At 46.0% G+C, this 13236-nt stretch overlaps 1 protein-coding gene across 1 annotated transcript in view; it reads right to left on the reverse strand.

The window, feature by feature from the left end:
- col4a3 (collagen, type IV, alpha 3) overlaps positions 1–13236 on the reverse strand; it is a 120405-nt gene that overhangs the window by 86259 nt on the left and 20910 nt on the right. Inside the window, exon 2 of the mRNA XM_055896596.1 lies at positions 814–870. Within this exon, the coding sequence (XP_055752571.1) occupies positions 814–870 (57 nt within the window). The remainder of the gene's footprint in view (positions 1–813; positions 871–13236) is intronic.

Consider the following 13236-nt stretch of genomic DNA (forward strand, 5'->3'; position numbering starts at 1 on the left):
GGTGATGCAATGATTCACTATCTTGCTAGATCCTCCAGAGACGCACATGGCCTATTGCGTTTATTCACATAATAATGGAGTCAGATTGATAAATGAGAAAGGCACGCTTATCCCTCTTCCTCCGTTGCATGGATACAGTCTTTTGCAACTCTTCTGTACAGGATGCAGTATTTTGCAACATTCCTTTATCTCCTGGGGAAATTGATCATTAAGACCGAATATTGTCCCTTTGACTTCCTTTCCCCTTCTTTTGATCAGCTCCTTTTTGTTGGCGGCGACAACATTTTGCGATGATAGGTCATTTCGAGCTCCAAGTCCGTGCACTCAGGCTGAGGGGGAGCCTACAGTTTAGTCAGAGTGAAATGATCACCTTCCATGGAGAGAACAAGCCACTCACAGCCAAGGTAAAAAAAAAACGTTTATTCAAACATGGGACTGTGTACTCAGGGAAAACAGGGCGATGAAGGAGTAGCTGTTGGGACATGCGAAATCCGAAGCATGCTCTCTGGAGGAAGTTTTCAAGACGGACTGCATGACATCTCTGATTGTGACCTCTGGATTATTGGAAGCGTTTGGGAACTAGCATAGGTGTGATGAGGTGTGATGGGGTAAGGTGATTAGGTGAGATGCAGAGCAGGAGGGAATCAAACCGTACAACATAAACAGAATAACATACACCCCCCCCCTCCACCCATACAACAAGGTAATGTGTTAATTAAGCAGCAAGGGGCAAGTCTTTCTCTCTCTTTCTGGAGTAGGGTTAATAAACACAATAAAGTATAATATAGAGTGTTATAGTGTTACGCCACTTACCTTACTGCCTTTTACTCCATCACAGTGACACCTGGACTTTCCGGTGCAGCTGCACGCCTGGGAACAAACGGGACAACAGTCAGTTTCACACGCCCAACTCACTACGTTGGCCTGAATACTGTATAACATGGAATGGCAACACTCCAGGTAAAACACCGACTAAACATTCAGCTGAGGTTGATAGAACCTTGGTTGAATTTCTGTTTCCTCGTGGAGAAAAAAAGTGCTAAAGCATTCAAAGTGTTTGGAAGTGTGTTGTTACACTGATGACTGGTCTATGTTTACTCTGTGTTTGAGAAAATCCTCTCACACATCCTCTGACAATTATCACCAACAGGTCTATTGAGTAGACAGATATTCGAAGTGTTCCTCGCCAAACACGGCATTCTACGGTGCCCCGGCACGCACTTTTGCATACTGCATTATATTCTGTTCGTCTTCACTACTAGGGCTGGGAGTGCAAGTCATTGCGTGTGTTTGAGCTGATTATCCGCAGCTCTGTAAAGAACAACACATCTACACAACGCATGGAGAGGCATTTAACCAGTCGATTTGCTATACTTATCCTATATTGTGAAATAATCCTATATTTAGCATCTTGAGCACTTGCGTTGAGTCAATAATCCTCTCACAACAAGGCATACCCACAAACCCACCCAGAAACCCCAGTGGCTCAGTTCTGCCATGCTCAGGATGCCATGTCGACCTGAAACGTGTCATATCCCAGACCTTCTTATCTCAGGCGAGTACCTTCCTGAAGTAGGTCAGACATAACAAGAAGGCATGATAATCTTGTATCAAGTTAGAGCTGCTGGTTTGATTTGCCTTGTGTCCCAAGGTAACAGAATCTCCTTTTGTTGACTGACTGTTGCGTGTTCCTAATGAATGAGATTGTCTGTGCCGGAAGAGTTATCTGGGGAGATGCAGTGAGATAGACACTCTGTCCACAAGGATTGTTTGGGTTTCCGACGGAATGCAACACAAATGGAGCAGGGGTGGAGGGAGCAGGGGTGGAGGGAGCAGGGGTGGAGGGAGCAGGGGTGGAGGGAGCAGGGGTGGAGGGAGCAGGGGGGGAGGGAGCAGGGGGGGAGGGAGCAGGGGTGGAGGGAGCAGGGGTGGAGGGAGCAGGGGTGGAGGGAGCAGGGGCGGAGGGAGCAGAGGCGTATTTAGTAATTTGGATGCTCCAGGCAGAGGGGCAGTCTGTGCCCCCCCCTCCACCCCCAGTGCTCTTGCACAATTTTTTTTATGTCATATTTTTGCATTTAAAAAGACATGTCATTTAACAGTAAAAATGTATTACCTTTTAATACGGCAAGAACACAACCAGTCAGGATGTTTCCATCGGATTGTCAAACAAATCACTTCCAAAAGTACGTTATCTTTGTATGTTCATCCAAAATAATTTGCAAGTGGCTGAAACTATCTCGCCGAATATAGCATCTGTGCAAGCGAAACAGCTCCCCTCTGTCTTACTATGTGTAGCCCATGTATCTGATGCTGTCTGGACAAAAACAGTATGACATGCCATACTTTTTTGGGCAAGACAGCATCAGATACGTGGGCTACACATACTGTACATGTCCTCTGCATCTGCCTCGTCGACGATGGCAGTATTATCAGCAGCACCTGTCTTTTTTTACTAAAGAAATAAGTTAACTTCGGTATCTTTTCTGTTAACATTTAATATTCGTTATTTCCTTTTCTTTTCTCTGCCCCAGACTGAAAGCACTTAATTGCTGCAGCTTAATTTAAATAAAAGTGCTGTTTGCAACCATATTGTGTGAAACAATTTACAGGAACGCTGTAAAAAGTCCATTATTATGAACCAGTCTGTGAGTGATTAATGACACTTGTTTATACTATTATGAGAAAATCTTGGATTATATTCATATTGATATGAAACACCGGATATGCATATGTGTGTAAATAAATGATTGCTCTTTTATTAGATGGGGCCTCATTAACCTATGCACAGTGGAGAAGCAAAACCTCCCTCCCTCCCCATTTCCTTTGAAGCTACCTGCAGATTTTGCTGCTCCTCAAGCAGAGAATGGGGGGAGGGGGGGCTCAAGCAACAACAACATAAAAGATTTCTAGTATTTTTATCACGAGGCCCTTTGATGATGTGAGGCCTGAGGCAATTGCCCCTTCTGCCTAATGTTAAGTCTGCTACCGTGGGAGGGAGACAACGAGTTAGACACGGTCCTATCTGTTGTAGACAAACACACACAAAAGTCTCTTTCTCCCACACATGAGCACACACACACCAACGCGTACACAGACACACACACATCCAGACATAAACACTTGGCAAACTTTTAAAAAAGATCAACAAAATAAGGTATTGTATAGTGGTTTTACATTTTTATACTAACCATGTAAATAATATGATCAAAGCAGAGTGATAGCAATGTTGGTGTCAAAAAAACAGTGCAAGTGGGGAGGTGTGTGGAGCACTGTGTGCGTGTCTGTGCATCAGACTGTGTGTGAATTTGAATGATGTTATCGCCCTGGCAAAATCGCGGGCCCTGTGTGAATGCTATGGCTCCACAGTCCTCTGATAACACATCATCAGACAGAGACCTGCACACACCTGGGGCATGCAGGAGAGAGAGAGAGAGAGAGGAGGCGGAGAGGGGAAAGAGAGGAGGAAAGAGAGCGGAGATGGAGGCAACATGAGGTGACAGGAAGAGAAGAGGAATCTGGAGTGAAAGAGTGAAGAACAAAGTTGAAAAAGAAGAGAGAGAGATAAATAGATTAAGGATGGACACAGGGATAGAGACAAAGACAGCATGAAGACCTAAATGACTCTGTTCTCTCACAAATGAACATTAGTTACCAGGGAAAACTGTAAAAAAGGACTGTCATGGACACTAATATCATAGTTGTCATAATCTAATATTATATTATTTACATTTAAAAAGTCAATGAGTATGTGTCATACAGGCTCAATAATCTGACCACAAACCCTTACACACACACACACACACACACACACACACACACACACACACACACACACACACACACACACACACACACACACACACACACACACACACACACACACACACACACACCTCATCCAATCCTGAGCGAGCCAACGCCAGCAGCCTTCCACTCCAACCCACCCAAAGTGGGTACAAATATACTGTAGGCATGTGGCGCTCTCAAGAGATGGAGAAGATTAGAAAACACTGTATTCTCCAAGAATACCGGAGAGCAGAAAACACTTTTCAAACCCATAGTGGCGGAACATCAAAGCCTGTAGAAAATGCAACGGATTCCAAAACAAGGAGAAACGCTATATGTCAGTGTTCACAGATGGGCAAGCCAGCATGCTGGTGACGGCTGGTCTGTCATTTTCAGAATACACATCTCCAGATCTCTCCCCACCTAACCTCACCCCTTATACCCCACCTTGCCAGAAGCCTGGCAATATCCTCTGTAACAGTGAACTTCCTCAACCTCAGTGCTTACTATCTTACTTGTCAACCTCTCTCACCCCTTCCTTCACCTCTCTCGTCCACTCTCAACCTCTCGCCTTAGCAAGCACATACTGGCTCTGTTCTTATCTCACACATCATAGTTGTCATAATCTAATAACATATTAAGACATTTTGAAAAGTCAATGAGTATGTGTCTGTATATCAGTAACGAAAAACAGTTTAGAGGAGTTGCATTTCACTATGGTTTCATTACAAATGACAACCTATTCTTTATATAGTGCATTACTTTTGACGTCGAAAGTAATGCACTATATAGGGAATAGGGTGCCATTTAGGATGCAGGATGTGTTCTTAACTGACTCGCCTAGTTAAATAAAGATGAAATAAAAATAAATAAAAAATACTTGAACCTGACCCTATTTCATTCTAATATTGATCCCCCCTCCCCCATCTCTCTCTCTCTCTATCTTTCTCAATGTCAATTTAAGGGCTTTATTGGCATGGGAAACATATGTTTACATTGCCAAAGCAAGTTAAATAGATAATAAACAAAAGTGAAATAAACAATAAAAAATGTACAGTAAACATTACTCACAAAAGTTCCAAAAGAACAAAGACATTTCAAATGTCTTATTATGTCTTTAATATACAGTGTTGTAATGATGTGCAAATAGTTAAAGTACAAAAGGGAAAATAAATAACCATGAATATTGTTTGTGTTTACATTTGTGTTTGTTCTTCACTGGTTGCCCTTTTCTTATGGCAACAGGTCGCAAATCTTGATGCTGTGATGTTACACTGTGGTATTTCACCCAATAGATATGGGAGTTTATCAAAAACTCTCTCTCTCTCCCTAATCCCTCCATGTCTTTATACTGTCTAACTCTCTCTCACCCTGTCTCTCTCTCTTCTCTCGTCTCACTCCCTTTCTCACCCTGTCTCTCCCCTGGCTCAATAATGTCTCACTCTCTCGTCCTGTCTCTTGTGTCCTGGCTCAGTCCTGCGCACAATTGGGGGGGGGGGGGGGCTTTAATGGCCTCATCGCGCTGTAGCAACTCCTTGTGGCGGGCCGTGCGCCTGCAGGCTAACTGATAACTTTGGTAGTCAGTTGGACAATGTTTCCTCCGACACATCGGTGCAGCTGGCTTCCGGGTTAAGTGGGCGGGTGCTCTGTTTGGCGGTTCATGTTTCGGAGGACGCATGACTCGGCCTTCGACTCTCCGAGCACGCTGGCGAGTTGCAGCGAAAAAGTCATAAGACACGTATGATATTGGTATGGTTGCATTGGATGGCAGGAAGAAGAAAAAATAATGTCCGTCTATCTAAAAGAGAAGACACTGAACTATTAGCTAGATGAATTACAATTGTAACGCACTATTCCTCACTCTTGTGCATCCTGGCTTTAGTCGAGCTTGGCAGATCTTGCTGGGGGACTTCATTAGTCATGTGGAGGGATGAGGAAGGGGGACAGGGGAACGTTAGAAGTGTGAAGCTTAAATCGGGCGACATTGGAGCATTCACGGCAGCTAGCTTGCATAATTGAACCAGGCCCAAGTCGTGAGCCTCGATGAATAGAAAATACCACAACAACACCTTGCTTTGTCTCTGTTTTCCCAGGGCATGCCTGAGCTGGGACAGACCTGCCCCACTCATGGTGGCAGTAGGCAGCCCCCTGGTCCAGTAGGCAGCCCCCCGGGGAGCTCTATGCGTAGATATTTCATCTAGTCATTGAATTTCTATGGCTCTGTGTGTGGGAGAGAGTGATCGAGCGGTCCTATATCTGTCCACTGATGCTGATCTGAGCTAATCAAACAGAACAGCTACACCCATTCACACTTAGACTAGCTGTAGTGTGTGAGCGCATGGTTCCCTGACTCTAGAGTTTCAAAACGACAAATGTTCTCCTACTGTTTCATCTTCACTGCCTCCCTCAAGAAGCCAGGCAGGCGGGCAGATTGCCTCCCTACTGAGAGAGCATGATGGAAGATAGGCCTACTGGCCTATTCTGATGTGACAATGTGCTGTTGTTATTGTAGCAACCTTAATCCAACACCTAGTGACAGGCGCTGGACCCGTGCTCGAATCCCTCTCGGGGCTAGCCCCCCCTCCAAATTCGTTACATTCGGTTTGGAGCGAGCGGTCGCATTTGCATTCGCTCTGCAGGTAGTATAACTTTTCATTACATTTCATTATAGTACAACGGTTTAATTTGTCTAACCTTAGCAATTTCTTCTTAGCTAGCTACTTAGCCGTCTGTGTATAAAAGATAATTGCGTAATTATCGTATTCCGTCGTCTATCGTAGTCCACACTGCTATCTGCCCAGCAGCTAGCAAACGTCCACCGTCTACCGAATAGTAGTATAACTTTTCATTACATTTCATTATAGTACAACGGTCTGATTTTCATTTTCACTACAGTACAACGGTTTGATTTGTTTGATCTTAGCTAGCTACATAGCCGTCTTTGCATCAAACATAATTGTGTAGTTATTGAGGTTCGCCAGCCAGCTATTTTCGCCCTAACGTAACGCAACGTAGCCAACACTGCTAGCTAGCCAGCTTGCCACCGAATAGCAGCATTGTAGAAACGAGTGCATTACAACGGAACGACTTGATCAGTGTAGTGTTGGCTGACTACACAGTTGTCTTTGCTATCTTTGATTTGTATTTGTTCGATCTTAGCTAGCTACTTAGCTGGCTACATAGCCGTCTTTGTATCGGTGATAATTGTGTAGTTATCAAGGTTCGCTGAGGTTCGCTAGCCAGATATTCTCGCCCTAACGTAACGTAACGTAACGTAGTCAACCCTGCTAGCTAGCCAGCTAGCCACCGATTAGCAGCACTGTAGAAACGATTACATTACAACGGAACGACTTGACTTGTGTAGTGTTAGCTAGCTACATAGTTTTCTTTGCTATCTTTGTATCTAAGATAATTGTGTAGCTTTGAGTAATTATCGGTTAGCTAGCCAGCTATTTTTCGCCTGCCGCGCTGCCGTCCTCCTACCTAGCCAACACTGCTAGCTAGCCAACTTCTACCGAATAGCAGCACTGTAGAAACTTACATTACAACGGAACGACTTGATTAGCGTAGTGTTAGCTAGTTGTCTTTGCTGTCCTTGTATCCATGATAATTGTGTAGTTTAGAGAAGTTTAGTGAAATTGTCGAGGTTACCTAGCCAGCTTCACTTTCAACAACGTAGCCACTGCTAGCCAGGCTACTTCACCAGCCAGCAGTACTATATCATTTTAGTCAATAAGATCTTGTATTTTATTTTTATTTTTTTGCAACGTAAGCTTAACTTTCTGAACATTCGAGACGTGTAGCCCACTTGTCATTCTAATCTCCTTTGCATTAGCGTAGCCTCTTCTGTAGCCTGTCAACCATGTGTCTGTCTATCCCTGTTCTCTCCTCTCTGCACAGACCATACAAACGCTTCACACCGCGTGGCCGCGCCCACCCTAACCTGGTGGTCCCAGCCCGCACGACCCACGTGGAGTTCCAGGTCTCCGGTAGCCTCTGGAACTGCCGATCTGCGGCCAACAAGGCAGAGCTCATCTCAGCCTATGCGTCCCTCCAGTCCCTCGACTTCCTGGCACTGACGGAAACATGGCTCACCACAGATAACACTGCTACTCCTACTGCTCTCTCTTCGTCTGCCCACGTGTTCTCGCACACCCCGAGACCTTCTGGTCAGCGGGGTGGTGGCACCGGGATCCTCATCTCTCCCAAGTGGTCATTCTCTCTTTCTCCCCTTACCCATCTGTCTATCGCCTCCTTTGAATTCCATGCTGTCACAGTTACCAGCCCTTTCAAGCTTAACATCCTTATCATTTATCGCCCTCCAGGTTCCCTTGGAGAGTTCATCAATGAGCTTGATGCCTTGATAAGCTCCTTTCCTGAGGACGGCTCACCTCTCACAGTTCTGGGTGACTTTAACCTCCCCATGTCTACCTTTGACTCATTCCTCTCTGCCTCCTTCTTTCCACTCCTCTCCTCTTTTGACCTCACCCTCTCACCTTCCCCCCCTACTCACAAGGCAGGCAATACGCTTGACCTCATCTTTACTAGATGCTGTTCTTCCACTAACCTCATTGCAACTCCCCTCCAAGTCTCCGACCACTACCTTGTATCCTTTTCCCTCTCGCTCTCATCCAACACTTCCCACACTGCCCCTACTCGGATGGTATCGCGCCGTCCCAACCTCCGCTCTCTCTCCCCCGCTACTCTCTCCTCTTCCATCCTATCATCTCTTCCCTCTGCCCAAACCTTCTCCAACCTATCTCCTGATTCTGCCTCCTCTCCTCCCTTTCTGCATCCTTTGACTCTCTATGTCCCCTATCCTCCAGGCCGGCTCGGTCCTCCCCTCCCGCTCCGTGGCTCGACGACTCATTGCGAGCTCACAGAACAGGGCTCCGGGCAGCCGAGCGGAAATGGAGGAAAACTCGCCTCCCTGCGGACCTGGCATCCTTTCACTCCCTCCTCTCTACATTTTCCTCTTCTGTCTCTGCTGCTAAAGCCACTTTCTACCACTCTAAATTCCAAGCATCTGCCTCTAACCCTAGGAAGCTCTTTGCCACCTTCTCCTCCCTCCTGAATCCTCCTCCCCCTCCCCCCCCCTCCTCCCTCTCTGCAGACGACTTCGTCAACCATTTTGAAAAGAAGGTCGACGACATCCGATCCTCGTTTGCTAAGTCAAACGACACCGCTGGTTCTGCTCACACTGCCCAACCCTGTGCTTTGACCTCTTTCTCCCCTCTCTCTCCAGATCAAATCTCGCGTCTTGTGACGGCCGGCCGCCCAACAACCTGCCCGCTTGACCCTATCCCCTCCTCTCTTCTCCAGACCATTTCCGGAGACCTTCTACCTTACCTCACCTCGCTCATCAACTCATCCTTGACCGCTGGCTACGTCCCTTCCGTCTTCAAGAGAGCGAGAGTTGCACCCCTTCTGAAAAAACCTACACTCGATCCCTCCGATGTCAACAACTACAGACCAGTATCCCTTTCTTTTCTCTCCAAAACTCTTGAACGTGCCGTCCTTGGCCAGCTCTCCTGCTATCTCTCTCAGAATGACCTTCTTGATCCAAATCAGTCAGGTTTCAAGACTAGTCACTCAACTGAGACTGCTCTTCTCTGTATCACGGAGGCGCTCCGCACTGCTAAAGCTAACTCTCTCTCCTCTGCTCTCATCCTTCTAGACCTATCGGCTGCCTTCGATACTGTGAACCATCAGATCCTCCTCTCCACCCTCTCCGAGTTGGGCATCTCCGGCGCGGCCCACGCTTGGATTGCGTCCTACCTGACAGGTCGCTCCTACCAGGTGGCGTGGCGAGAATCTGTCTCCTCACCACGCGCTCTCACCACTGGTGTCCCCCAGGGCTCTGTTCTAGGCCCTCTCCTATTCTCGCTATACACCAAGTCACTTGGCTCTGTCATAACCTCACATGCTCTCTCCTATCATTGCTATGCAGACGACACACAATTAATCTTCTCCTTTCCCCCTTCTGATGACCAGGTGGCGAATCGCATCTCTGCATGTCTGGCAGACATATCAGTGTGGATGACGGATCACCACCTCAAGCTGAACCTCGGCAAGACGGAGCTGCTCTTCCTCCCGGGGAAGGACTGTCCGTTCCATGATCTCGCCATCACGGTTGACAACTCCATTGTGTCCTCCTCCCAGAGCGCTAAGAACCTTGGCGTGATCCTGGACAACACCCTGTCGTTCTCCACCAACATCAAGGCGGTGGCCCGTTCCTGTAGGTTCATGCTCTACAACATCCGCAGAGTACGACCCTGCCTCACACAGGAAGCGGCGCAGGTCCTAATCCAGGCACTTGTCATCTCCCGTCTGGATTACTGCAACTCGCTGTTGGCTGGGCTCCCTGCCTGTGCCATTAAACCCCTACAACTCATCCAGAACGCCGCAGCCCGTCTGGTGTTCAACCTTCCCAAGTTCTCTCACGTCACCCCGCTCCTCCGCTCTCTCCACTGGCTTCCAGTTGAAGCTCGCATCCGCTACAAGACCATGGTGCTTGCCTACGGAGCTGTGAGGGGAACGGCACCTCAGTACCTTCAGGCTCTGATCAGGCCCTACACCCAAACAAGGGCACTGCGTTCATCCACCTCTGGCCTGCTCGCCTCCCTACCACTGAGGAAGTACAGTTCCCGCTCAGCCCAGTCAAAACTGTTCGCTGCTCTGGCACCCCAATGGTGGAACAAACTCCCTCACGACGCCAGGACAGCGGAGTCAATCACCACCTTCCGGAGACACCTGAAACCCCACCTCTTCAAGGAATACCTAGGATAAAGCAATCCTTCTGCCCCCCCCCCCCCCCCTTAAAAGATCTAGATGCACTATTGTAAAGTGGCTGTTCCACTGGATGTCATAAGGTGAATGCACCAATTTGTAAGTCGCTCTGGATAAGAGCGTCTGCTAAATGACTTAAATGTAAATGTAATTAAGGGGTAGAGAAGGGGTGAGTTTCCCAGAAGCCTTGTAGCGCACTCAGGACATTGTTTTTATTGACAAACCAGCCACACAGCCGTGAGAGAGGGACAACTTAAAAAAATATTTTGGATTGTCAATCTGTTGCTGTTCTGCTAGTGGAATGGATCTGGGGCGTCCAGAGAAATAGAGGTGACGACAATCGCTAAAAGGCTTTTGGGAAACAAGGGATTGACTCCGTTCCCTGAGGGTGATTCCCAGCGGGCAAAACTGTTTGAAATGATGGCATAATTTCAGTTTGCCCAGATATGCCTGTGTGGCACATGGAGATATGTGAAACTTGCTCCTCACTATTAACCTGTTAAGGCTGGGGGCGCTGTTGTCACTATTTATGGTGATCGTGTAATTTTTGAAACGGCTTCCTACAAAATTCTTGATCGTACAATATGCATATTATTATTATTATTATTGGATAGAAAACAGTCTATAGTTTCTATAGGAGTTGAAATTTTGTCTCTAAGTGGAACAGAACCCATTCTACAGCAATTTCCCTGACATGGAGTCAGATTTCAGAAATTTTGGCCACTGTTCTGGAGTCAGTTTTAAGGCCAATGTTATTCCTATGAGTATACGGACACTGCTTACGTCTTCCCCTGGATGCCTTTACGTGATGACGATTTGAATGGGGTCGATTGCGCAATCACAGGCACTATAAATGAAAAAACCCTGTAGCTAGTAACTCTTTTGCAGCTGCGTCTTGCGTGCGGCGGCCACAGACCCGCACTTGTTCCAAGCATTAGTGTAGGGAGTAATCTTTCTCAGGTCATGTTTCTACTCGTTATAGGAGTTAAAAACATCATAAGGTAGTTAATTTAAAGCGTTTTATAGCAATTTATATCCGTTTAGTGCGATTTTGGGACATTTATTTCTGAGACGCTGTGAATCTCTGGGCACGCTTCCAATTCATGCTGAACGCAGTTGGCATTTCCACATGGCAAGAGGACAGCTTTCCACCAAAAGACGATTAGACCCAAGAAAGGATCCTTTGCCCAAGATACTGATGGAAGAACAGCTCAAAGTAGGACATTTTTATTATGATAAATCGTGTTTCTGTCGAAAAATGTTAGTGGCTTAGGACGCCATCTTTTTTGACGTAGCTTCGCTTGGCGCAAACTGTATTGAAAAGTAAGGATAATTTAAAAAATGTAATTCCGCGATTGTATTAAGAATTAAATTGTCTATCAATCGCTGTCCACCCTATATTTTTTAGTCACGTTTATGAGTATTTATGTATACGAGTAGATCACTGTCTAATATGGCGCACGGACATTTTCTCACCAGCTGGGCTACTTTTCCCATTGTCTAACCATGATTTTGGTGGCTAAATATGCACATTTTCGAACAAACTGTATATGTATGTTGTAATGTGATGTTACAGGGGTGTCATCTGAAGAATTCTGAGAAGGTTAGTGAAAAAAATAATATCTTTTGGCGATGTTTACGTTATCGCTCTCTTTGGCTAGAATCAATGCTGGGGTAATGTTTGCACATGTGCTATGCTAATATAACGATTTATTGTGTTTTCGCTGTAAGACACTTAGAAAATCTGAAATATTGTCTGTATTCACAGGATCTGTGTCTTTCGATTAGTGTATGCTGTGTATTTTTACGAAATGTTTGATGATTAGTAGTTCGGTAAACACGTTGCTCATTGTAATTATTCTAGTCCATTTGTGACGGTGGGTGCAATTGTAAACTATGCCATCTACCTGAAATATGCACATTTTTCTAACAAAACCTATCCCATACCATAAATATGTTATCAGACTGTCATCTGATGAGTTTTTTTCTTGGTTAGGGGCTATAAATATCTTAGTTTAGCCGAATTGGTGATAGCTACTGGTGTTGGTGGACAAATAAAAGATGGTGGATTATGCTAATGTGTTTTTAGGTGATAGATTTACATCTTTACATATTGTGTCTTCCCTGTAAAACATTTTAAAAATCGGACATGTTGGCTGGATTCACAAGATCTGTGTCTTTCATTAGCTGTATTGGACTTTAATGTGTGAAAGTTAAATATTTAAAAAAAATATTTTTTTTGAATTTCGCGGCTCTGCCTTTTCAGTGGGGGTGGGGGGGGTGTGCCGCTAGCGGCACCCTAGTCCTAGACAGGTAGAGTGTACACATTTTCGCCACTCCATTGCTAGTTTTTGAGTAGCGAGACTGGTAGAGATGCTTGAGGGAGGACGGTCAAAGTGTGTTTGTGAATCAGAGGTCCCGGGGCCGAGCCAGGTATGCGCCAAAACGAGAGGAAGTGGTACTCGCTAAGCAAGCAGGGTGACGTCCTTTACACCCGCTGGGATAACTTGCAGAGAATGGAAATGTGTATTTTATGCTCACAACCCAAACCCAACAAGACACACACACACACACACACACACACAAACACCCTGAGGGGTTGAAAGCAATGGGTCAGCTGCAGTTCAGCACCACCGGAGCAATTGTAGGGGGTCAAGTGCC

This window comes from Salvelinus fontinalis, chromosome 33 (assembly GCF_029448725.1).
Source record: "Salvelinus fontinalis isolate EN_2023a chromosome 33, ASM2944872v1, whole genome shotgun sequence".
In the NCBI taxonomy this organism is placed as follows: domain Eukaryota; kingdom Metazoa; phylum Chordata; class Actinopteri; order Salmoniformes; family Salmonidae; genus Salvelinus; species Salvelinus fontinalis.